General features: G+C 35.7%; 1 protein-coding gene across 10 annotated transcripts in view; it reads left to right on the forward strand.

The window, feature by feature from the left end:
* sgip1a (SH3GL interacting endocytic adaptor 1a) overlaps nt 1-27683 on the forward strand; it is a 75928-nt gene that overhangs the window by 17732 nt on the left and 30513 nt on the right. For 5 of the 10 annotated variants that reach the window (XM_083566681.1, XM_083566683.1, XM_083566680.1 and 2 more), the window contains exon 1: nt 1833-2093. In XM_083566681.1, coding sequence (XP_083422807.1) covers nt 2084-2093 — 10 coding nt within the window. In that variant the 5' untranslated portion in view covers nt 1833-2083. Of the gene's footprint in view, nt 1-1831; nt 2094-10449; nt 10674-27683 lie in introns of those variants that run through there. The other 5 variants (XM_083566677.1, XM_083566674.1, XM_083566676.1 and 2 more) reach the window with 3 other exon arrangements.

Consider the following 27683-nt stretch of genomic DNA (forward strand, 5'->3'; position numbering starts at 1 on the left):
ACCCGTTGGGATTAGTCGGGCCAAAAAGAGGAGAAGGTACGAAAAGGGGGAGGGGCGGTAAACACAGACGGCATCTGCTATTACAGAGAAGCCAGTGGATAAATTGAGTCTGCTGATGAGTCTGCTCACTTGTCTCCTTGCTTAATTAAACACACGTTTAGCCCCGACCTAAACATAATCGAACGTGGAGAAAGGACAAGACGGAGGCTGATCTAAACAGACAAAGAAGAAGAGAGGGATGAACTAGGAGGGAGCAAGATGTTCACATGGACTAGAACTAGAGTATTCTGTAATGAGCCCATTTAAATGAGATTCCTTGCTAACAGAAAGTCCAGAAATAAAAATGAACATGACTGGCGACAAGAATTTTCTTTTAATGTTTACTAAATAGTTTAGGTTTATATGCTGTATAAACCAGTCTGGAGTAGTTTCAAGGTGGCTTTATTTTGCTCCTTTTGACTAGCGCTATAGACTCTGAACAGATTAAACATATCTGTTGCGAATTTGAGGTGTTGAGAATAAATGAATAATACTTGGTCATTACATATTCTGTGTCTTTTTATCAATGTTGCTAATTTGTTTAAATTTATCAGAGGAATTAAACAAGTGAACTAACTGACCAGGTTCATGTTTAAAAAACTAGCCACTGAGATAGTTACTCTTTATTTTGCTAGATAAAATCATTTCTGCTACCCCAAATATTTGGTCTTATCTGGTGAAATACTTTAATTGATGCAAATCAAGACCACGTTCCATCATCGGTAACCCAACGTCTGCAGTATGTCTGTGGTGAAAATGAGGCCCTGAAGTAAATCAGCATTTTCCTTTAGAGCAGTTTACAGCCTAAAATTGCAGAGAAATATGAATGTGCATCCCTACTTATTGATTTTATTTCGGCTGGCCTGCAAATCTATGAAAATAAGTTAAAACCAATATGGCAATGATAACATCAAAACAATAAAGGAGACCTCAAAATATTTTGCTAATTACATGGAATATTATATCATTCCCTGACAATTTGACAATGTGTGGAGAGTCCAGGGTAATTCAAAGGTTTGGATAAGGCTTCCATAAAGGTTTGAATGCAATTATATTGTACTGTACACCTGAGACCCAACACCCCTTTCTTGGTTCATGCCGTTTTCTCTGTAAGCTTATTTTAAATGATTGCCTTTCTTCTTTTATTGTCTCTCCTCCCTCTGGTGTTCTTCTTCTAAAGTGTGCCTCCATCCCTGTCATCTGTACTCTGGCTCCTCCCACGTTGTTTCCTAAGTGACGTCAGGTCGATGACTTTTATTTAGCACAGAGCGCGTGAAAAGGCGCCTGACAGTGATCCTAAATGGAGAGACACATAGTCAAGGGGTTTAATATGCTTTCTGAAGTTCAGGACAGGGATGCTGCATCTGTCCCTGAGAGTAAGACACGGGTCTCTCAGAAACAAAGAGCACTTTAAACACAGACAGGCATCTTTCTGTTCACTTCATTAATCCCCTTCTGTTCCGTTCTGGCAGTAGCTGGCACCGAAATGAGTTGAGTGTGTGTATGTTTAGGTGCATGTGTGTATTCCCAGTGAGGGCGCTGAGCGAAGCTGTGTCCTGTGTGCTGTGTGACGTATGACAGCACCTCAGGGATTGGCTGTGACATCAGCAAACCTCCCTTCACTCCCTCCCTCCCTCTCTCTCTCTTTCTCTCTCTCTCTCTCTCTCTCTCTCTCTCTCTCTCTCTCTCTCTCTCTCTCTCTCTCTCTCTCTCTCCCTCTTTCTCTTCCCCCTCCCATCCTTCTCTTGAGCAACCTCCCTCCTTCTCTAGCACCTCCCTCTTTAGCTCCCTTCCCGTCTCTGCCTGGTTTGCTTTTTTCCTCCTCCCTTTGAGCATCCTATGAAAGCCGCAGTGACTAGCAGCAGCAGCATCCATGGCCTAAACACGCACGGCCGAGCATTAGACAGGCGACAGCCGATGGGAATCTCTTAAGCGTGGCTGTGGTGCGTTGCCTCTCTTGCTTTCCATTTGCTAACCAGGGGTTTCTTCCTCTCCTCCTGTTGTTGCAGGCTCCTTGTTGATAGAGGAATGCAAATCTGTAATCATGATGGAAGGTAAGAATTGCATCTGCTTATGCTTCATTTATTTTCTCTATCACACCCTCACTCCTTTTTGTCTTTCAGTGTATGTTTAGCTTTCAGAGTGTGGGGTGGCTTAAATGGCATAAGCTCTCCGGCTATTTTGAGTGGCTTGCCATTCTGATGTCTTGCATATCATTCTTAGTATAGAGCAGAAGCTCCTGGTTATCTTAAGCACACACACACACACACACACACACACACACACACACACACACACACACACACACACAAATACACATTTTTGCAGGGATAATTGTTGTCTTTCTCCTCGTTTTTCACCTCACCCCCTTCCTTTGGCTTGGCATGGTAAAGGATTATTTGGATTTCACAGTTGCAGCCTATGTGCCCAGCTGGCTGGGTCAGAATTCCCTTTGTATAAGGAGTTTATTTCACAAATACGCACCCACGCACACGCTAACATACGCACACTCCCGCCCTCACTCACTTTCTCACTCACTCGCTCACTCACTCACTCACTTACTCGCTCACTCACTCACTCACTCATTCACTCACTCACTCACTCACTCACATACATTCAGCATACAATAGAACACAGCACTACTGTAATGCCATATTTGCACAGGTCTCTTTTTTTCTTTTCAGACAGAAAGTGTGGTCATGTTTGTACGTTTGTGTTTCATAAGCGTGTGTTTATGTATGTTGGCATCACTGTGTGCCATCAGCTGTATTTTTGGGAGGGAAATGGAGGCAGGCTTGTTCCACATGCGATGACGGAGGTTTTATGTAATTCCCTGACAAGAACATTTACTTAAGACAGAGCTTCTTGGATCAGAATCAATTGTGGGTATGATTTTGTTAAATTTTTTGGTAATAGAGTGCCTCGTGTATTTCTTTAACCGTTTGGCATCTTGGTAAATTGTGCAGTTTTGTACGTTTAATCTGTTACATGGGCACTCACGAAGACAAATTGCAGGCACGTGTCAAATACCTGGTTAATAAAACTGGTTCTGTAAATGTGCATGTAATCTTTACACTTTATTTTACCTTGCCAATGTTCCATGTAAGGTAGGTCGGTATTTTGTTGGTGCAAGAATGTGTGTTGGCACAGAGTATTCCATTTTCACATTTGTGGGCTTCATTGACCTTAATAACCTCATGAATATTTCTGAATTTAATCTAACTGTGTGATTAGAGTATTTAATAATTTAGTGCAAAGCTTTACCTTAGTTATTCTGGTCTGTGTGTGTGTGTGTGTGTGTGTGTGTGTGTGTGTGTGTGTGTGTGTGTGTGTGTGTGTGTGTGCACGCACATATAGGCCACCATCCTCCCAACAGTAACTCATACACTACCTCTATTATTCATTCATGTTCTCCTGATATAACTAGTGTTTGTGTGTCCTGTGCATGTGTGACTGCATATTTGTGTGCATGTGTGTGCTTGTATGTATGTCCCCTCTGAGGTGTTTAGGTGTTAGATAACAGCGCAGGAGCAAAGCGCGACAGCGACAGGGACTGCATCCAGATAGCTGTGTGACATGAAAATGAATGTTGCTTAGTGTGGCTACCACAGGCTTAGAGGTGTTTCCTGGATTACCTGGGGGTGTAAAATAGGAAGCTAATCCACTTCTCCTAGTGCTTTCTAATTCTGAACCCTTTGTGACAGCTGGAGCTGGTATATGGCTTTAGAATAAGGTGACTTGAGTTGTCTCAGGTTTCTAACAGGCCTGTGGTTTCTTTTTGGCAAAGCTACTACAGCTAGGTCAGGTCCTACTGAGCAAAACAGAGTAGGTAGGGTTTTTTTAAACATTAATTCTTGCAGGAATGTCAGGAGTGGGTTAGATTTAAAACCAGAAAATAAAATTGTTAAAAGTTTTGGAGAGCCGCTACGGTTATTTGACTGTATGCAAGCCTGATTCAGCAATTTCTCTTGCACATTGGTATGGATTGTCTGTATTGTCTTGTATAGTCTGTTTTTGTCTTGTCATGTCTGTTTTGTCTTGTATAGGTTTTAATTTATGTCTGTACTTTTGAGAGTAACAAACAGCTGGAATCAAATTCCTTGTGTGTGTCAACACACTTGGCCAATAAACCTGATTCTGATTCGGATGGATGGATGGATGGATGGATGGATGGATGGATGGATGGATGGATAGAGAGTGTTGCTGCAAATATGTCAAAACGCTGTGACTCTTCTCAATTTACTTAAATTTTTTTAAATGAGTTTTAATTATTAGAAGCACCTTTAAAAAAGATAAAATCAAATGTCTATCAAAAAAAAAAAAGTTTCTTTCCAATGTAAATGTGAATTTAACAATCCTAAACTACAATATATAAACAAAATGTGGTTATTTCCCAAACTTTCATCACAAAGTTGAAGGCGCTCAATTCTATAGGATGTCTTTGGAGATGGTAGCATTCAATATTTCCCTACAATTGATCTAGGAGAACCAAACTTGTTCCTGCATAAGGTGGTAGCTCAGTGGTTAAGGCTCTGGGATACTGATCGGAAGGACTGTTAAAGCCCCGGTCTTTCAATTTTTCGCTTTTCCTGGTAGAGAGTTCTGTGTTGAAGAATGTTTTCTAATATGCTTTTTGCTCCATCCTACTCCACCATTAAATGTATTACCATGACTACAGGTAAAACACATTTAGGGTTGTGTCCTAAACCCTGCACAAGATGCACTAGATAGGTTGGCCAAATAGTATTGGCACCAAAAGTGTGCTACAATACATTCGTGTTGAATATGGTTGCTATTTTTGCATTCCCCTCAGGATTGCAGAAGTGCTCTGAGAAAAATACCTCCATAGTTTCTATCGAGCAAATGTCACGCCTGATAGAACAAAGTGCATAATGGACACACAAACATGATACATGCTCCATTAGCCAATAGTCATCAAGCAATGGTAAGGCAGAGCATCAAAAAGAAAAAACCCTGAGATCCGTAAACAAAATACTGACACTAGTGTACATATTTGAAATGAATATAGTGCAAAAGCAAACATGGCAAAATTATGTGGAAGCCACTGGGCCACATAAAAGGCTTATTGGATGAATTTACCATAATCTATAAAAAATAACACACCAAGAGTGAACAGAAGTATCAATCAATGTTGCACAACATATAACTTAAAATTGGTCAATGCTACAAACATACTAATGAGAATAAATTGGCTGAAATATATATATATAATTCACTTATATTCAAATTACAAAGCAAATTACAAATGCTTTAGGCATTCAATAAATCTCTCTCTTCTGATTATCTGTTACTCCTGCCAGTCACCTTGTAGATGGACTTCTTTCATTTGGAGTGTGATAATTTAAGTTGTTGTTTATGTATGTTTCCAATAAACTCAAACCCAACGCGTTACAATATTGTCAGGGCAATCATTTAAACAGTCAAAAAATCTTGCACTAAATTTTATATCTACAGTCAAACTCCTATAATTTGTGTTTCAGACTCACAGCTCTGAAAGTTTGCGAGTTCTCGTTTGAAATCTAACTAACAGCAAATTGCAGATTACCCTAAAAAAGTCCGCAGTGGGACCAAATGTTCAGGAACGTTAGGAATAACATTTTAAACTATGTTACTAATAAATTTCATAATTTCTTAAACACATTATTGTATTAAAGTAACATAATGTCTAGATGAATTCACTAAGGTACCATAGGGCTGCAGGGGTGCATTCAAAATTCACGGATTTTCAGAGTTCCGGGGGACCACTGTATCTTTTTTTATTATTTTATTTTTATTTTAATTTTTTCTTCCCCAATGTAAGTGCCAAAGAGTTCTTGTGGGTTCTGAGTTCTTCATAATGTAAGATAGTTCTGAATTTTAGCAGGAGAGATAGATAAGATAGTTCTGAATTAAAGACAATTTTTTTTAAGTAAAAATGGTAAATCTTGGAAATATGTCAAAACTTTGTGTCAATTCTCAATTCACTTTAAATTTTTGTTAAATAGGAATTACAATCAGAAACACATTTTTAAAAGAAAAAATCAGATGTGTAAAAATGTGAATTTAACCTTTGTGAATGTGAATTTAACAATACTGAGCTACACTATTTGGACAAAATGTGGTTATTTATAACTTGTACCGTCAAAAAAGCTTACATTAAATCTTATATCTATAAAGATTATAATATTATAGTTTTAAGTCCAGGCTTTAAAGTTACACTTTCTCCACAAATGTTCTCAGATCCAATCTGAAATTTTGTCAGTAACAGTACTATAGAGATTGACTTACATGATGATAAGTGTTAATACTTCAACATAAAATGTACAGTGTTATTAAATCAACCTCTATCTAGGCTTTAAATCTGATTTACTATTTCTGTCCTACATAAAAATAGAGACTGCTGACAAACCAGTCTATTGATGCGTAGTCTTGCTGACAGTCAATATTGCAGAGGTTTTTTACTTTTTTATTTATTTATTTATTTTATTTTACAGTATCATAAAAAATCAGAAGCAGTGAGGAGAGGGTTTTTTTTTTGTCTTGTCTAAAGTTGTGTGTGCAGTGTATCTTTAGATTTGTGGGCCTTTTCTGCCTTTTGCCTGCTATTCCTGTGTCATTGCAGTATATTATTAATAGGAAAGCATTGCTGTTTCTGTAGACAGTTTATCACTGCACAAAAATATTATTAGTTATAGGCCTAAATATAAGGGATTTCTCAATTCAAAACTGTTTTCTTAAGTAAAAATGCTAAATAGACTGTGTTGTTGAAAATATCAAAATTTGTGACACTTCTCAATTTACTTTTACATTTTTTAATAGGATTTAATATCAGAAGCATAAAATGTAATATGTAAAAATGTTCCTTCTACTGTAAGGTGAATTAAACAATACTGGACTACTTTATATAGACAAAATGTGTGTTACCACAAAGTTGGAGGTACAAAATTATATAGAGTGTCTTTGGCTGTGGTAGCATTACAATTTCCCTTGACTTGAATGAGGAGACTCCAATCTGTTCCAGCATGACAGTGCCCATGTACACAAAGCCAGTTATAAAAAAAGGTATGGTTTACATGGTTTAGGGTTGTCTATATAGTATATCTACCGTAATTTCTGGACTATTAAGCGCACCCAAATATAAGCCGCACCCACTGAATTTTACAAAGATTTTTATTTTGAACATAAATAAGCCGCACCTGTCTATAAGCCTACACTGAAACTAATGAACTTTACACAGGCTTTAATGAAAGGCAGTGTCTGTAACACGGCTTGTATCTAAACAGTAGCCTGCTAAGAAAATCATTGTTCACTATCTTCCTCCTTCCTTTCAAAACTATTTCTCTCGGGAGTTTATCTTTTGGCATCGTCGTGCGTTTAAAAATCACCATTGGTGAAGCTTTTCTCTCGATGCCGTGCAGCTCAGAATACAGGTAAAATGCGTTTTTTCATGCCCGGTTGTTTTCAGCGTGACGAATGATTTGCATTTCCTGTTGACAGTCCAAGTGAGTGGCAGGTCAAACGTCAGAGGAACCTCATCCATATTTATTATGTGGTGCGGCCCGATTCAGTGTGAGCGCATCTGATTTAATATAAGGAGTTTCACTGGTTCACCTAAACCCGTTCGGCAATTTCATTGGTCTAATATTATGGGGTTCAGTTTTTTGGCTTGAAGGTCGTGAAACCGGGAAAAACCCAGGAAAAATCCACAAATTAGCCGCTTCATTGTTTAAGCCGCAGAGTTCAAAGCGTGGAAAAAAAGTAGCGGCTTATAGTCCAGAAAATACGGTATTAATAACTATAATAGAAAAACATAAACCATATATTTTTTTTTACTTACATTTAATTTGTATATCAAGCTGTACAATAAAATAAATGTGATTAATAAAAACAAAATACAGAAATAAAATACACTACATAAAAGAAAGAAAAAAAATGAACAGCTCAAACATATAGAAAATGAAATAAAAAATTTTTTATGTAATTAATGTATGTCCATTTCTTTAGTTTTGATTTGTTATGGAAGGCCTTGAGCCTACTGGTATGTATTTCAGGCTCAACCCTAATGGTTGTGGTCCTGCTAAGGTGTGGTGTAGGTGGAGTGTTTCTTTTTTCTTTTTTTATTTTTTAATAGCAGCCCAGGCTATGGAGGACTTGCTGGAAATAGTGTTAGTGGTGGATAGTATTTCCTGTGTTACAGCTCAGGATCTGTCCCCACCCAACACCACCCTTGTGTTTGTCACCACATGTTTAGGTTTGTATAGGGGAGAAAATAACAGTAAAGAATTCCTATATAAAAAAGTACCAGAGGACTGTATTGGATCAGAATTTTAGAAAAGATTTTTTTTTTTTTTTTTTTTTGAAAGTGTGGTTTCTCCCGAATGATTACCATTACTATTTTTCTCTTTCTAACAGGTGAAAATGACAGCACAAATTCACATACTGAGTTTTTTCTTTTTTTAAATGCTTTACATCGTCAATTCCTCTGTGTAGAAACTCACTCCCCATGGCCTTTTTATATTAGTAACTGAGATTCATCTGTCTTTCTCTTTCTGCTGTAAGAAAACTAAGGGCGGTTTCGTCATTTTGGTTTGCCCTTAATGAACTTGAAGACGGTGAACAGGTCATAAGCACTGAAGGCGAATTATTTTGATCCATGTAATACAGCTTGCACATTAAAGCAGATGGAACATGATGTCAGGAGAAAAAAAGGGTGTGTGAAATGGCTTTTGTTCTACCGCAGGGAAACGGGCCGCTGGATACACTAGCAGTAGCTGAACCCAGAGTAGAAGTGTTTTTTTTTTTTTTGTTTTTGGTTGTTGTTTTTTTTGTTTGTTTTTTTCCTTGCAGGCTAATACATATAAAGAGTAACTGTACGGCTGGCATAGAAGCAAAAGACCTCACTCTGCCTAAATGAAAAGCAACATCGCTCTGCTGTTTCTTACAGCACATACAGCACATACAACTGGATTTGATTCTAGGAATATGCATTTTTTACTTGCTGCTTCTGTGTGTATGTCCATGCATATATATCTCCACACTGGATATTGGAATTATAAAGCTTTATATCTAGGCACTACCAAATTCTCAATTGCTTGACAATATGGATTACATTTCTGTGACATCACAGCTCTTGTCATTTCTATAGTAACAACTCATTCACATGGATTATACATTTGGGCCTCCACATTATAATATCACCTTGCTTTCCATCTTGAATTATTTATAAATCACCCAAGAGAAACATGTGGCCAAGAAATCTGGTATTTATTTGAAAAGAAGAAAGAAAAGAAAAATCTTATCATACTTTTACATTTATAGCATTTCGCATATGCCAGATGCAAAGCCACAGCAACATGGAAAATTGTTTTGAAGTCAATTAATTAATCAACACTTGTTCACTCGTTCAGGTTGCAAACTTGGGATTCCATCAGACTAAAATTATGTTGGAAGGAATTTGAACATGAAACAAATAGAAAAATGAAGTGCTAGTTTAAGTGTTCGCCTGAACAGAAAAGAGTTTTGAGGTATACTGTACCTACCTCTTAGCCTGAGAGATGGTGGGACCAGTCGAGCAGTGCGAGAAGATCTGAGGGAGCATGGTGCAATAATAAAGCTTATTTATGCATAAGAAGTCAAACTATTGTAAATCTTAACTCATTCTTCTTCAGGTAACATAAATCATAATGAGTTACTGTATATGTGGATAATGCTGTCAAGCTTAAATATTGTCAATATTTTTGTGTATATTTAACAGGACAAAATACTTATTGACAAGTTGCTATTATGTAAGATCCACTCATATCATTTTAATGGCATTGACTGAATAAAGGAGAAATAGTAAATTTGAGAAATGTAACAACAAAAGCCAACATAAATCCATAAATGAAGACCAGTCAATCAATTAAGAATGTTGTTCTAGTACAGGAGTATTGATTGTAAAAGATTCAAAACTCAAAGATTAAAAAAGAAATAAATAAAATCCAATAAGCTGATTTCAATCTAAATAGATGTTAAAAAATTGTGATGTTTCCAGTATCCCAGAAATAAAGTTTTGAGACATAAGTTATTGATCAGGATATCAATATTATATTGTCATATTGCCCATACCTGCATGCCTGTATGATTATACAATATATAAATGCACACCTAAAGAAAAAAAATCTATGTAACCTCTAAACTATACTTGTAGACTGCATGTCAGGTCTAGCTCTGTGTGTGTGTGTGTGTGTGTGTGTGTGTGTGTGTGTGTGTGTGTGTGTGTGTGTGTGTGTGTGTGTGTGTGACAGAGAGAGAGAGAGAGTGTCAGGGGGAGTTTCATTGGCACCCAACTATATCTGTACTCCAAACATGACCCAGGATTCAAATTTTTTCTCACTGCTATAAGAGACTATTACAGAGAAGTAAACAATTAACATGTAAATAAGTAAGAGAGCGATGGTATGTGCTGGAGAAAGAAAGAAAGTTGTAGGAAGAATGAATTATGCAACACAAAGAAAAACACGGATTGGTTCGGAAATCCACACCCACTGTCTAGATGATGGAAAGCAAGTGAGAAATGATGACAGTGGAAGGAGGATTGTGAGAAGAGCTTGGCTGCTTGAGTTACGGTGAAGAACAAAAAGCAATGATCAGAGGTGAGGGAAAACAGAAGCTGACAGTAAGAACCAAAGTGAAATGTAGGTAAAAAAGTTTTTGATTTGAAGCAGCTGCAGTTTTACAGTATTTTTTGTGCACCTTGGGTGTGTGTGAGTGTGTGTGTGTGTGTGTGTGTGTGTGTGTGTGTGTGTGTGTGTGTGTGTGTGTGTGTGTGTGTGTGTGTGTGTAATGAGGTGTGAATTGAAGAGGAATCTGCTTTAAGATAATTCCTAATTATATGCATGGAATGGCAAACAAATCCAATATTTTTTTTTTTTGAACATGAACAATACTGAAATCATACTGCGTTTGGTTATTAAACTGATGAGTGTCTTTATACTTGAATGAATTATATAAAATACATTTATAATTCAGATTTTGTATAGATTTTTTAACAACAGGTATTTGTCACAAAATAGCTTTTTCATAAATACATAGATTTGATGATATCAAGTTTAAATTTATAAATGTATCCCTAATGAGCAAGCAAAAACTCCCTGAGATCATATAAAGAAAGAAACAGTGAGAGGAACCAGGCACAAAAAAGAAACCCATCCCCATCATCTGTATGTGAAAGGTCTTCAAAATTGGAAGCTCACAGTTGTTTAAAATGCCATTGCATGCTATAGCATTAAGATTTCCTTTCACTTGGACTATGCATATCCCAAACATGTTCCAGCATGACAGTGGCCCTTTGCACAATGTTGGTGCAGAAGAAATCAAGTCTTTTGCAAACGCCCTGAGCGCAACCCAGCTGAACATTTTTGGGATGAACTGGAACACTTCATGCGAGGCCTTTTTATTTACATCTATGGCATTTAGTGTATGTTATATTTTTTAGCCAGAGCGACTTACAAGTGAGCAGTTAAGGTTTAAGGGGCTTGCTCAAGGAGTGGCAGCTCGGTGGTGGGATTTGAACTTGCGACCTTCTGATTCAGAGTCCAATGCCTTAATAACCACTATGCTACCACCTCAACATTTCAACAAACATGAGTGCCTAATTTTTTATGCTCTTCTTTCTGAATACGAAAATCACAGATCTAGTGGAAATGGTTTTCATAAGAGTTAAGTCTGTTGAAGCTGTAAAAGAAAAACTGGATAACTAAGCCAAAATAAAAAACAATGCAGCACCATAACACTAATCGAATAGGTTTTTAAAGACATGTCACATCCTTAATAGATTTGCCTGTGTTTAAAAGTTATTATTGCAGTTTAATGGAAATAAATTCAGTGCTACCACAACCCAATCGCATCCCTGCATAAAACGTCGCAAACATGAAGCCTGTTAATTATTAGTCAATCCACGAATTATTTGACAATTTCAGATATTTCAAATGTCAATATAAAAGATTTACGTCATGAATAGAAATTTGTAAACGTGTCCCTCGTTTTTCTGTTTGGAGAGATTTTTCCGTAATGATTAGTGCATTAGTGTGAATTAGTGCAGACCTGTTTTCTGTTTACTATTTTCTTGTGGTGGGTGTGGGGTCGAAGAATCCATGCTCATCTACACTATATGGACAAAAGTATTGGCACACCTGACTTGTTCACCCATCTGGGGTTCTTCCTTAAACTGTTACTACAAAACTGGAGACACAATTGTATAAGGAGGCTTTGGATGCAGTAGCTTTACATTTTCCTTCCACTCGATCCAGGAGACCTAAGATTTTGAATAGCCTGCTATAGAGCTTTGAACACAGTTGGGATGAATTGGAATGCTGACTCCACCTAAGGTCTCCTCACCTCGCCTACAACAGTACCTGACTTTACTATTGCCTTTGTGGCTGAATGAGCACAAAACTTTACAAGCACACTCCAAAATCTAGTGAAACATCCTCACAGAAATATGGAGGTAACTATAACACTATATTGATAGATCCTAACAGAATCTATTAATCCTTATGAAGACATTGAACATGTAAATATTAGTTAAAAACAGATGTTACATTCTCTCTTTTTATCACTCTCTCTCTATTTTTCTCTCTTCTTTCCTCTCTCCTGTTGTCTGTAACCAGACAGGAAGATGCTGCTACTCCTTAGTGCAGCTTGATTTATGTTAGCCATGTTTTAATAATTTACCTTCATTATTCATTGATCAGCCTTCAAATTTATTCATGGAGGATTTAGTTTGTTCTCTTCAACTAGGTTAGGGGTGTGTAAGTGTGTGTGAGAGAGAGAAAGGGAGTGAAAGATAGATTGCTTTTGAGAAATGGAAACTCAGAATCAGACCTTTCAGAGATCAGGAACAGCATGGTTTCTCAGCAGTGTGCTTAAGTATCCAGCCACTTCAACTGATTGAGGTGTCATTCACAGATCTGCTAACATTCATTTGGCTGCATAACATTATGGACAGTTTTGTGGTTCGGACAAAAAGACTTTTCATTGAATATATATGTTCATGCTGGCGTTCAGGCCTCGTTTATTAAATTAGATTAATCCCTTGTAAAAGCACAAAAACGTTACATTTCTTTTAAATTTTTTTTTTTATTAAAATCCAGATAGTTTGGGAGAAAAGACATTTGCATCCTCCTAATTATGTATGCAGATATATATATATATATATATATATATATATATATATATATATATATATATATATATATATATATATATATATATATATATATATATATATATATATATATATAATATATAATAGAATTTATAGAATTTTTATTTGTATTTATTTTATTATTCATTTTATGTTTTTTTGTAAAAATTGCTTATTAATTGCAGTTGTAAGAAAGCAATCAATAAAACAAAAATACGACTAGCAGTTCACAAAACTCACAGTTCGGATCACATTGCACTTTTTGAGTCTGAGATCGGATCATTTTTCAGATCAGCAAAAAAAAAAGAGAGGAGACAAATATAATTTGCTTTCTATTTATTACAATAAAAGTTACAGCAAGGAAATGCTCCCATACATGCGATTTGAATGTTTGAATGATGTGGGAGGCGTTTAAAGTGCTTTTGCTCCTCGCAAGACATTGTTGTTGACTGATTTAACGTCCCTTTCACGTGAACACATGACTGCTCTGTGTAGTTATGAAAATACTTACAAAGCAATATCAGCAGGAAGAAACAACTGTCTTTCATTCTGCAATTGTTAAAAAAGAGCAATTTGTCTGCTGTTCACCTTCATGCTGAACCTTGAGACGTGACTCATATGAATCACTGATCAACTGCAATCTGTTGCACCTTTAGTACTAATGTATTGGTACCCAATAACAAAAGGAAGAGTTATTATGGGTCTGTAGTAGCCAACACACTGTCGTTGCTGAGCTACTTTACTGAAAGATGTAGTGCATGCTCAGCAGACCCTGTTACTGTTCAGTCCTCATTTTATTTTTTTTGCTCTCTGTGATCTTTTTGGTTAATGTAGTTTTATTAAACAATAAAGGTAAATTAGCTTTGCCATGAACATGCTTAATGATTCAGTGCTGATTGCAGTTTATTAATACACATACTTGATAATGGAAAAAAATCTGCATTACCAACATTCTTGTAAATCTGCAGGTCAAAACATTTACATACAACTTTACTAAAGCACTAATAAATAAAGGCCAGTTGTTTATTTTTCTTAGTGCTCAGTTGCTATTTTTGTGGCCAGAAATGAGCAGCACTGTACTAACGTGGGTGTAGTTGCATTTAAAATCCACCTAGTATTTCCACCTATATTTTTTTTAGAACAATTTTGCTTCACAATTGGTTATCACCGGCATTCAGTACACAATATTCTGCTAAATTGTATTCATTTTAATTGACATTTTTATCAAGCAGGTTTGGCGAACTGTGTATATAAATTTAGTATATATTTAGTATAATTTAGTGTATATAAATTTTTATATATATATATATATATATATATATATATATATATATATATATATATATATATACACACACAAAATTGCTTGAATCTTTTTATTAATGCAGTTTATTATTATTATTAATATTTATGATCAACAGTTTACTTTTTTTAAATAATTTAAAAAATTGTAACGCCTGTTTGGTTAAATAAAATATAAAATTATATTTTATAATATTTTATTACAATAGAATAAATTAAATTAAAGTAATACACTTTTTTATTATATTGATTAAATTGGGTAATCAATGACATTGGCACAAATTAAATTGATAAATGAAATAAATGGGAAACAAATTTAATTAAATAGTTTTTGCATTGTTGTATATGTTGTAAAGTTTAAAAATAATAATAAAAAAATGCTTAAAGTGCCAGACAGAGACTAAACAAACTTGTGGTCTGCCACTTTATACAGTCTTGAGGAAACTCAGATTTTAAATATGTTCCACAGGCAAAAAGGGTTGCATTCTTTATCCAACCGAAAACCCTGTACCCAAACATTCCGTGTACTCTTATACCCCTAATATATAAATATAAAATAAATTTATATATATATATATATATATATATATATATATATATATATATATATATATATATATATATATATATATTGAGAAAAATAAGTATTTAAACACCCCGCTAGTTTGCAAGTTCTCCCACTTAAAAATCATAGAGGGGTCTGAAATTGTCATCAAATTGCTTGTCCACTGTGAGAGACATAATCAACAAAAAAAAAATCCAGAAATCACAATATATGATTTTTAAACTATTTATTTGTATGATACAGCTGCAAATAAGTATTTGAACACCTGTCTATCAGCTAGAATTCTGACCCTCAAAGACCTGTTAGTCTGCCTTTAAAATGTCCACCTCCACTAAATTTATTATCCTAGATTAGGTCCACCCTATACAATCAGTAAGAATCCAACTACTAACATGGCCAAGACCAAAGAGCAGGCCAAAGACAATAGAGACAAAATTGTACACCTCCACAAGGCTGGAAAGGGCTACGGGGAAATTGCCAAGCAGCTTGGTGAAAAAAGGTCCACTGTTGGAGCAATCATTAGAAAATGGAAGAAGCTAAACATGACTGTCAATCTCCCTCGGACTGGGGCTCCATGCAAGATCTCACCTCGTGGGGTCTCAATGATCCTAAGGAAGGTGAGAAATCAGCCCAGAACTACACAGGAGGAGCTGGTCAAAGACCTGAAAAGAGCTGGGACCACCGTTTCCAAGGTTACTGTTGGTAATACACTAAGACGTCATGGTTTGAAATCATGCATGGCACGGAAGGTTCCCCTGCTTAAACCAGCACATGTCCAGGCATGTCTTAAGTTTGCCAATGACCATTTGGATGATCCAAAGGAGTCATGGGAGAAAGTCATGTGGTCAGATGAGACCAAAATATAACTTTTGGGTCATAATTCCACTAAACGTGTTTGGAGCAAAAAGAATGATGAGTACCATCCCAAGAACACCATCCCTACTGTGAAGCATGGGGGTGGTAGCATCATGCTTTGGGGGTGTTTTTCTGCACATGGGACAGGGCGACTGCACTGTATTAAGGAGAGGATGACCGGGGCCATGTATTGCGAGATTTTGGGGAACAACCTCCTTCCCTCAGTTAGAGCATTGATGATTGGTCGAGGCTGGGTCTTCCAACATGACAATGACCCGAAGCACACAGCCAGGATAAACAAGGAGTGGCTCTGTAAGAAGCATATCAAGGTTCTGGCGTCTCCAGACCTAAACCCAATAGAGAATCTTTGGAGGGAGCTCAAACTCCGTGTTTCTTAGTGACAGGCCAGAAACCTGACTGATCTAGAGAAGATCTGTGTGGAGCAGTGGGCCAAAATTCCTCCTGCAGTGTGTGCAAACCTGGTGAAAAACTACAGGAAACATTTGACCTCTGTAATTGCAAACAAAGGCTACTGTACCAAATATTAACATTGACTTTCTCAGGTGTTTAAATACGTATTTGCAGCTGTATCATACAAATAAATAGTTATAAAATCATACATTGTGATTTCTGTTTTTTTTTTTGTTTTTTTTTTTTAGATTATGTCTCTCACAGTGGACATGCACCTACGATGACAATTTCAGACCCCTCCATGATTTTTAAGTGGGAGAACTTGCAAAATAGCAGGGTGTTCAAATACTTATTTTCCTCACTGTACATATTATGTGCACTTTAACGCTGATCCTATATATATATATATATATATATATATATATATATATATATATATATATATATATATATATATATATATATATACATACATACATACACACACACACACACACACACAATAAAATTTTGACTCAAGTATTTATGCCAAATCATCAATAATCAGCAGCTACAGGCCTAATCATTTTATTTGCCACATCAGAAAACAACTAAAGCTCTACAATATTGCAGTCTTGCTGTAGGTCTTATTACTATAGCACAATCACAAAGATTGGGGCCATCATAAAAATAAATCTATAATTATTGGACATCGAGAATCTGTTTCACCTCACTATTCGATTTGTTTTATAGATTGCTGGGCAGCATGTTGTTTCTCATGTGTCTGCGAATATCTTGGTGCTGAAAGTGTTGGGGCGTGTGTTCGAGGCAGTGGATGAGTCATCTGAACGAGCGATGCTGCTCTCTGTGAGCTGTGTCATCTCAAGGATGGCAGACATTACAGAGATTAAGCTCCAAGTTGACAGGCAATGTTAACGTTAGCTTCTAATGACGAGCCATTCTATTTTTTAACCTGCTTGTTTTTAGATACGCTTCTGGAATTAAATCCGAGTAACTAACCTTGAGCAGAGCAGAGAAAATGAGGGGCTAAAAATGAGGAGCTAAAACTGGGGGAGGTTAACATTATAATTTTATTTATGTCAGACATTCAGTAAATATGCGCTTCTTTATTGCATACTGTAAATTATATTATAAACTATTGTGAACAACTGAAGCAATTGGGATATGGTTTGTCTACAGGGTTATGTTTATGACTGCCATTTTCTTTGTGTTTGTGTGTTAGACTGTAAGAGGGACAGTACAGTGTTGATGGACGCTGTGCAGCTTTTGTCCTTGTCCCAATGATGAGTCATCCCTATTAGGTTTCATTAGAATTTACTGCTACTTAATAGACCCTCCATTGAATTTCCAAATCAGCAACGGCAAGTAATAAAAAGAAAATGAAGAGTATTCGAATGAGTGCAGTATAACCACAAACTTGGTTTTAAATGCCTATGTCTGTTTTTATTTCAAACCTCCATACAAGCTCTGAAAAACACCAGCTTTTCTGAGTATTTGAACATACTTTGTATGGAGGAGTCTATAGCTATTTGTGTGCATGTTTTTGCATGCATGTTCTATTTAAAAATTTTTTTAAAAAAGACATTCAAAATGCTCACAATGACTCTCAAGCAAGCTAATTTGCCTCTGTGCCCTTGGAGATGAGCTATGCAATCATATGATTCATACATAAATACTTTCTGGCCTTTTCTTGGTCATGTGACAGCACCAATCAAAATTCAGACCCATCTACTGTAGTTACATCGCATGTTAGAACATGATGGAGCCATTACAAAGGCCAAAAGTTATTTTACTTTTACTATAACTACTAGTGGTTGCTTGGTGCCAGTGTCAAAATATGGAGGCAAAAATATTTATCTAATGTGGAGCGCATCTCCATCTGGGAATATATGTTGAACCAATATGACACACTTCAAGCATAAACTTTACTTCACTTATTCAAAAGTATGTGTGGCTTCCTGTTACTTAGCAGTGCTGTAAAAAAAAAAAAAAAAAAAAAAAAAGAATCTATTCAAATGTCCATCATACACCACATGTATAAAATCAACTGAGGGTACTGGAAATATTAGTGACTATGGCACAGTCCTTTACAAAGTCAGAACCACTCATTCATGCTGTTTGACGTCATGAGTATATTTATGTTAAAATGACCAGCAAGGCATAAAATAAAGTACACAAAACAGATTTAGTGGAGCCATATGGAGAATTTACTAAATTCTTTGTTTTGTTGTGTTTATGTAAAAAGTTGAAATAACATTTTTACATAAGTTTTAAGAAAACGTTGTCAGATGAAATCAATGACAGTGGGTTAGCTAGAAAGCCCACAGACATTCCAGACCTACCCACTGGATCCAGACCGATGCAGGAAATGAAAGCAAGTAATGCGCAGTAATGTTTTGACAGCAATAGGAACAAATTGACCATGTACACTGGCCTGGAAATGTATAATCTACTGTCCATGCATCAACCACTTGAACGATGTGTTCATGTGGATATCTCATAATCCATCAAGCATGTTTTACAACTGGAGCCACAGCTGTTTGCCAATGAAACAAACCTATCCTCTGTTATGAACAGGAGCCACCACCCCTTCATTTGTTGTTCCAAATGACATTTCTATTATGATTCCACAGACATCTGCTAACAGTGGGAGGAGCATTTCCTTCCTGGCTTTTGTTTTATACAGTAACTAAAGGTTTACTACCTGAGGGAATTTGTTAGCTGAAAGGAGTTTCTTTTTTGCTATCTGAAAGTACAAACAGACATTGGCTGCCTCACAAGGTTTGCATGGCTAATGTGTGTATAAACATAAAGTGGCTTGATTGTCTGACATTTCTTTTTATCATTGGCCCCACTGACAGGTGGTATTTATTTACAGTATAAAGAATAATGGTTAAATATTTTTGAAGATGGTCAATGTGCCAGAAGGGTATTTGTCTGGGGACATAGCGGAATGAGGCTTAGAAACATGTTCCTAGCACATCTTTAGATCTAAATACAAGTGAAAGTACAAGAGCAGGCAAGTTTGTGTTTAATTTGACCTGGGAAAGGTTACAAAAATAAAGTATGGGTTGTCTAGTGCCATTTCACCTAAAGTGATGTGTCCACTTTACTTACAGGCAATAATAATATTAGTTTATTACCATTTCTTTGAGAAACATCAAGGCCCCATTTGGTGTTAATGATGACTTAGTCTTCGATGTTTTTTAGAAGGCTGATGTATCTTCTTCTTCTTTCGGCTGCTCCCATTAGGGGTCGCCACAGCGGATCATCTGTCTCCATACCACCCTGTCCTCTACATCTGCCTCTTTTACACCAACTACCTGCATGTCTTCCCTCACCACATCCATGAACCTCCTCCTTGGCCTTCCTCTTTTCCTCCTACCTGGTGGCTCCATCCTCAGCATTCTTCCACCAATATAATTCATGTCCCTCCTTTGCACATGTCCAAACCATCTCAATCTCGCCTCCCTCACCTTGTCACCAAAACATCCTACATGCGCTGTCCCTCTAATAAACTAATTTCTAATCTTATCCATCCTCGTCACTCCCAACGAAAACCTCAACATCTTCAGCTCTGCTACCTCCAGCTCCACCTCCTGTCTTTTACTCAAGAAGGCTGATGTATAAAGATATGAAATGTCACATTTATTTAGGAAAAGAAAAATGTGTGTTGCCTGCTTTAAAGGTTGTGGTATATCGACTTCTCTGGTTATCTAGATAGTGACAGTATTTCTTGTTTATGCTTACAGCAGACTTTGGTGGTTTAAATTGATTTGTGACTAAAGATATATTCAAATTCCCCACTGTTACTCTCCTGGGAAATTTCAGATTTAATATAATATTTGTTTGACATGGCAAACAGTAACAATTTTGTGAAAGTTCTTGGACAAGCATGGTCTGGAAAGCTTGGCCATTTGGGACAAATATTGGTTGTGTTTTATTTATTTATTTATTTATTTATTTATTTATTTATTTATTTATTTATTTATTTATTTATTTATTTATATTTTTTACTCTCAAACTATCCTCTTGCTCTTCTAACCCATTACATGTGAGTACCTCCACAAGGTTGTAATTGCTTGTGCTTTCAGGAAGTCTTTATTTCAGTCTTTATTTATTATCCTGTATAAATTCTAGCTTTCTATTTATGAGGCCATATCATTACACACATTTAATTCTTTCAGTATTTAATGGCCATTTCCCTCTTTATGTACCAACCCTATTTATGGTAAAATTATTGATTGCAGTAAACCAGTAAACCACAGCACTGAATGTGTTTTATTTATATATATATATATATATATATATATATATATATATATATATATATATATATATATATATATATATATATATATATATATATATAAAATGTACGGATTGAATGCATTTCAATTACTGTTAAATACATTCATTTGTTAAAAATACAAACACTGACTTTTAGTACTTTTTTATATAATTTAAGGGGTAAGTTCCTTAAATTCCTTTCGAATGATTATATTAATTTAAAATTAATTATATTTATCACAAATAAATGTGGTCTACAAAATTATGTTGCAAACATAATACAGAGTTTATTTCAGATTTAAGTGTTGTTAAAAAATTTTCTCATAGTAACCAGAAATTATGACATTATATTTTTAGACTTTCTGTTAGTGTACTTTCAGTCATTTTTTTTTTCAGACATGGACATAAACCATTAGATTGACTGCTTGTTCCACTAACAGAAACGTCAAGGATTTCACCCAGCTGACATTATTACAGTATATTGGCAGGAGAGTACTGTTTCCTTTTTTACCCTGAGGGACAAGGCCTAGACCTTCAACAGAAATTGCTCAGTACTGTGACTCAACAAATCGCAAATATAAGGCTCTAAGCACTTCAGCTTATTGGGTTTAAGACTGAACATTTGCCAAAATCAACATCTTAATTAGAGAAAGGCAGATTTCCAGATTTAAAAAAAAATCTTATTTGCTTAAAAAGCAGAGTAAAAGAACAAATGGTTCGAAGATTTCAGGAAATTGGAGTGCAATAACATCATAAAAATGTGGAAAGCAGTGCACTTTTAGTATATTATAGTGCATTAACACAAGTAAAATGTCGGGATGACTCATAAGGGTCATGCAATTTGTGTTCTATGTTCCCTGGACAACGTGCATTTGTGCGCAAGTGTGTATGCGTATGTGTGTGTGAGTCTTATGTAATTAAGTGCAGTTCAATACATGGCAGCTGTCCCCTTTTGCACCCATTAGACTATTAATGTTTCTCTGAACTGGGCCAGCTGATCAGGCCGTCCGTTTGCTTTTTGTCTCGGATATAGGGTCACAGCTGTACTTCAAGTATTCAGTCATTAGATTTAGACGTCTTTTACAGTGTCTAATGGACGTAATCGGTTTTCGATGACAAGCACAGCATGCTTTCCTTTATTTCTGTCATGAAGAAATGTGGCACAGTGTTATATGCCTCACTGAACCAAACTGCCACTGCTAAGTGATAATGAACATTATAACAGCTCTGTGTGCTTTGAGAATAATCAAAAGACAGATCTTTGTTTACAGCTAAAGTCTGAACGATTAAAAAGAAAAATAGTGTACATTTTAACATATGTATTGAGCTGCAGATCATTTACACATTGCATCTAAAGACACCATTTTGATAGTTATTTGGTTTTCATCCCTAATAATAGGAGTGTTTTTGGAGGCTGATGGTTCTGACCAACAGCTCTATGAAGGTGATGTGTACAGTAATAGTTCATTTTTATAATAGACAGCTTCAAGGATCACCTAATGTGTACAATCATCTAAATTTAAAATTCATTTATTATGGCTTAATTGTGCTTAATGGTAGAAATGTGTGTAATAATAATCTGATCTGTATTAATAATAATCTGTTTATGTATCTATGAGCTGACTGTGACAGATTAATAACCAGCCATCTCATTTGTGTTAGCAGCTATTTATGTTTCCACATTGTAATACAGACAAATCGTCTAGACTTTTAAGAAAATAAAAAAAAAATAAAAAAAATAAAAAAATAAAAAAAAAGGACATTGAGATTTGTTTGGCCCATTATCTACATGTTTAAGACAAAATATTTTAATGTTAAAAAAAGAAAAAAAATGAATTCCAATAAATACATTTCCTATTCACAGATGACAGTGGGCTGTGCTATCCTGACTCAGCAGATTTTGGAGTGATGTTATAGTAATCTTTATGAACTTTTCATTGACTGCATGTTTTTTTGCATTAGTCTTTTTCTCAGTAAGTGAAACACAACTTAGATTCAGTGGCAAGGCGAAAGGAAGTGAGGAGTTATGTGTATGTTCTAGTCCAAGAGTCTGCTGCATATAGAATTTCAATTGAAGGTGATTTGATGTGCTGAGTTTATTCGTACATTATTGCAAAAAAAGAGAAAATAGTTCCATCCTGAAGGTTTTGCTGTGTCTAAAAAAAAAACAAAAACACAAATTAACAACTTTAGCTCTGGGTGTTACAAATTTGCTAACACTGGGTGCCCCTTCCCTAAATACTGAATATTTCACTTACAGGACATATCACCATATCAATATCTGCACACTTTTATTTTTTACTTGTAATCGGTAGTACTTAGGGATATAATTATATGAAAATAATATCAAGAACTAAACAGTGTTGAGGTCTAATATCTATGAGACTGCAGACTATGTATTCTATTAGACTCTATTAGTCCATAAGTCTATAAGTTTATAATATTAATGGTTTTATATTGTGGTCAAACCATTTAAACTAGCACTGCTGTGTTGTCTTAGTAGTATTGTATGTTTATGCTGACCCTTAGTATACTACCTAGTTCTGTTTTTAACATAAGATTATTCTTTAGTTTAATTATTAGCTGTTTTGCTAGCATTAATAACCATATGCAAAAAAAACACCACTGTGTTCAGGTACAAATGGCATATTTAGAATCTACACTTTTTCATACAACATAAATTGTGTCATTGTTCTGTGATAGATCAAGCCTAAGAGAAACACACCAAAGCAAGGTGCCAATGCCAACAGTCACTTAGCCAGGCTGCTGAGGAAAAGCCTTTGGCTCATGGTGTCCCCTGTTCATTCTTTTGTTTTTCTTTGCCCCGAGCTGTGTGCAGAGTATCAGCCAACAAGTCTGCTCACATAACTGATATCTTGCCATATCTACAGAGCCGGTCTGTTGGTCGGTCTGGTGCTGTTGATGAAATGTCACTTTCAAAAGGTGTCTTTTCATCATCCGGTCGCACTGTTTGGACAGGGTGATGTAAAATCTATTGGCAAAGAAAAACAGGCCTTGTCTCGTTGTGCTTAGAGACCCTGAAGTAGGGATAGCATGTTAATGATGTTTCTTTATTCTTCTATATTAAACTGTAGTAGTTCTGCTCTGTTGGAAAAAATTTATAAATTATTCTGCCGTATTCTTTGGATTCATAGACTCTTCTTTGTGATCAAGTTCGATTATCTTATATTAGACTTACAGTTGATCCTCTCTTCTGTGTTGATGTTCTGAAATGCTTACTGATTTTGCTTCAACCTGTTTAAGGGTGATTGTTAATCTCATTTATACCACAAGCAAATGTTAAAAGTTGATTTCTCAAAATGTCCTGGTCCAAATGTTGAATCATTTCTGTAACAGCAGCTCTGACAAGCTGTATGGAGAATCTTCCATTCATCTTCAGAAAACTACCTCATCAGGGATGCTGGGAATCTGGAGCTTTTCCAATGGAAATCTGTGCTTAAAGCTATAATAAACACAGCACTAGTACATTGCAGGACACTATACATACACTTATTTACACCTAAGGGCAATTTATTTTTACCCATGTGAAGGTGCGTAGAGCACGCGACTTTATATTACATTATTCGCATGTGAAGCAAATTACAGGTTTAAATGATCATACTTGCTAATACATATTTAATTATAACTTATTCAGTGTAGTCTGAATGATGCACAATCTGCATACTCCAATACTAATAATTAACTTCACATTTTTATATTGTCATTTAACAAAGAAAAGGGTTTAGTAGTTGATATGAAGCCATTTTCTGTAAGAAGTGGTTGTTTATTATTCATATAAGGAGTCTCCAGTGTCAGCACTTCAGTGAGTGTGAGTTTTTCTGGTAACATGGTAAGCTGCTTTAAGACTTTTTATATTGTCTTCAAGAGAGACAAAATAGCTGCTAGAAAGATAATTAAATGGTAGTAGTAATACAGTGAAGGAGCACTGTATTAGAAGAAGTTTCTTACATTTAGTTTTATGTTATATAATCTTTTTTTTATCACATAGTGTTCCAATTAGACCCCAATTAAGTCTTAAAGCCCCCCCCTCTTTTTTTATTTTTTTTTAATTTTATATTAATCAGATAAATTGGACATTTGCTTATGTGCATGTACATATGATTCTTCAAACTTCCGTTATCTATGCAGATTGAAATAAGGTCTCCTGACAGCGTCTGTTCCAGTTTTGGGATTAGGCCAATACTATGAGCATTTCATCAGATCGGAAGAGAGAGAAAGAGAGAGAGAAAGAGAGAGAGAAAGAGAGAGAGAGAGAGAGAGAGAGAGAGAGAGAGAGAGAGAGAGAGAGAGAGAGAGAGAGAAATAAGCTACAGCTTGGTATTTCTGCTGTTATAGTTCTCTATAGGCCCTCTCCACCTGAGCTTTAGGTGCTGCCTCAGCAATTCTGCTATGCAGTGATACATGAAGCCATACAATTAGACAAAGCAGTTTCTGTGCATTTATTTTTTTTCCTGATCTGTTTTAGTAGGTCAGGTGTTGTGTTGGATAGGATATTAAATATTGCATAAACATATAGGCACATAATAATGCTTTACATAACATAAGGGATTCTTTATGCTGTAGCTAGAAACCTTTACGCTTTAAGTCGGGTGAATACAAAAAGCCACAACAGAGGATCTGCTACAGAAACTATGGTGATTTTTGGTTTGTGGTTTAACTAGAATCTAGTGCTTTGTGAGACACAGGCTGGGTCTTCATCTGGACCATGCTTTAGCATTAATTATTGCTGTTTGCAGTAGTTTTGATGAAATGAAATAATTGATCCAAAAAAAAGTTTCATATGAACAGCTTTGATTGCCAGAGTGTGTTTTGTAAGCAATTTCTGTAATCTGAGAATCTTCCCTATGGGTATATATGGAATATTTATGGTTTTGAAATGTTGGCAGTAAAAACACACTACACTAAACAGTATATAGTGTATATAGAGATTTTCCAAATTTAAAATTGAATTGACTAAAAAGCCAATAAACCAGATTTGGGTTTGTATAAATAATTAATAAACACTCATGAAATGGATAATTTAAAAAGAGAACTATTACAAAAATATAACTAATGAATAATCAAAAAAGAGGTAACCAATTAAAAGTTAAATTCAATTGTTTTGTCTCTAGATGGTTTTACACTATTTTATTATCTATTGTAATTTTAAACTATAACTTCATCATTGCTTTTCTCTTTTTTCCCCTTTGCCTGCTTTGTCATTTGAACAAGCTGAGCTTCTCTTCCTCTGACCCAGTTAAGGGCATGTGCTGTGCATCGCGCACTGAGGGAACTCAAGCAGAATGTCTTTTCAGTATGTGCAGTCACCTAGTTGGTGCTGTGTAAATGTTTAGAGCTGATTAGCAGCTCTAGCATTTGCTGTCAGAGTGTCGTAAGTGTGAATATGAGGCCATGAGATGTAAAAGTAATGTTTGGAGGTGTTTTTTTTTTTCTGGCTTCACTCTGCACTTAGTCATTTTTAGCATGAGTCATTATGTGGGAGATGATGTGGTTTGTGTGTCAGGTGCTACAGAAATGATGAAACATGTTATACTGTGGTCTTCAAAATTACTTGCACCCTTATAAAAATGAACAAAAAATGAGTATTACACAAGAGTTCCCACACAAATAATATTAGATATGATTTATTTTTGTTTATTAGTTGATATTGATCTGCTTTATTTTTAAAACTTGTTATAAATGATGTGTTTGTTCAGAACTGATTGCCTATAAAAGATATATTCCTCATGTAAATAAGGACTAGCTTAGACCATAGATCTTGGTTGGACAGGATGAAATCATGCTTGACTTATGCTTGACTTATGCTTCAGGCTGCTGTTTGGTGATTTTTTTGGATTTACCAGATAATGGGCAGTTGATAGTTGGCAGCATACAGTTATAAAGCATGCAGTCTAAAGCCTCGTTCTCAGCCGTTGCAGTGAAAACAATGTCAGTGTTGTGCTGACATTTCTGATGTCTGGACATTGTCCACTTTATACCGTAATTTCCGGACTATAAAACGCACCCATATATAAACGGCACCCACTGAATTTGACAAATATTTTTTATTTTGAACATAAATATGCCGCACCAGTCTATAAGCCGCAGGTGTCTACACTGAAACTAATGAACTTTACACAGGCTTTAACGAAAGACAGTGTCTGTTACACGATGTTACGGGTGAAATATGTTGTGGCTCCTTTAAGAGCAGAGCGGTATTTTAAGAATAGCCTGCCGCCGCCTTTTTCCGCTATTACTGCACGTGTGCAAGACCGAGGAATATGTCCTTATTATTTTCTGATGCTCATTTCTAATTTTCTTTGACTAACCATTGGTCTAATGTTATGGGGCTCAGTTTTTTGTCTTGAAGTTTGTGAAACCGGGAAAACCCCAGGAAAAATTCATAAATATGCCGCTTCGTTGTTTAAGCCGCAGGGTTCAAAACGTTGGGGAAAAAGTAGCGGCTTATAGTCCGAAAAATACGGTAATTCTCCTTAATTTTTCATAATTCTTTCTATCGATCTATGCAATATATCTTAAAATAGAAATGGTTCTATACATCATAGCCCTACTAATTTTGTCTTTGCTTTTGGACACTTATTTGATTTAATCCTAGTTATATTTGTGGCTAGTCTAATTTATTACAGAAAATACATCAAAAGTCTTCTCTACTGCAACACTGGAAATGTTCACAGAAAGAGAAGGCATGGGACTGTTGTTTACCACTAGTTACAACTATAATAAAGGAACCAAATGGGGCAATGGCTCCACTGCCCCACTACACTAAAATCAATAAAACACTGGTTTATAGCAGTTAATTTACAGTATTTTTTTTTATCATTGCTCACCCAAAAAGTTAATTATCATTTCAAATGAATTAAGATTAAGGTTTGTCAAATAGCTAATATAGGTTAGGGCTTTTATCCAGCTGTCTTTATGGATAAACTGATGCTGGAAAGGTCTGTTATTTCAGTGGTAAGATCTTCGCAAGCCAATGGCACTGGGGAATCTCAGTGGTACTGCACGATACTGATC

This window comes from Silurus aristotelis (genome assembly GCF_946808225.1).
Source record: "Silurus aristotelis genome assembly, chromosome: 2".
In the NCBI taxonomy this organism is placed as follows: domain Eukaryota; kingdom Metazoa; phylum Chordata; class Actinopteri; order Siluriformes; family Siluridae; genus Silurus; species Silurus aristotelis.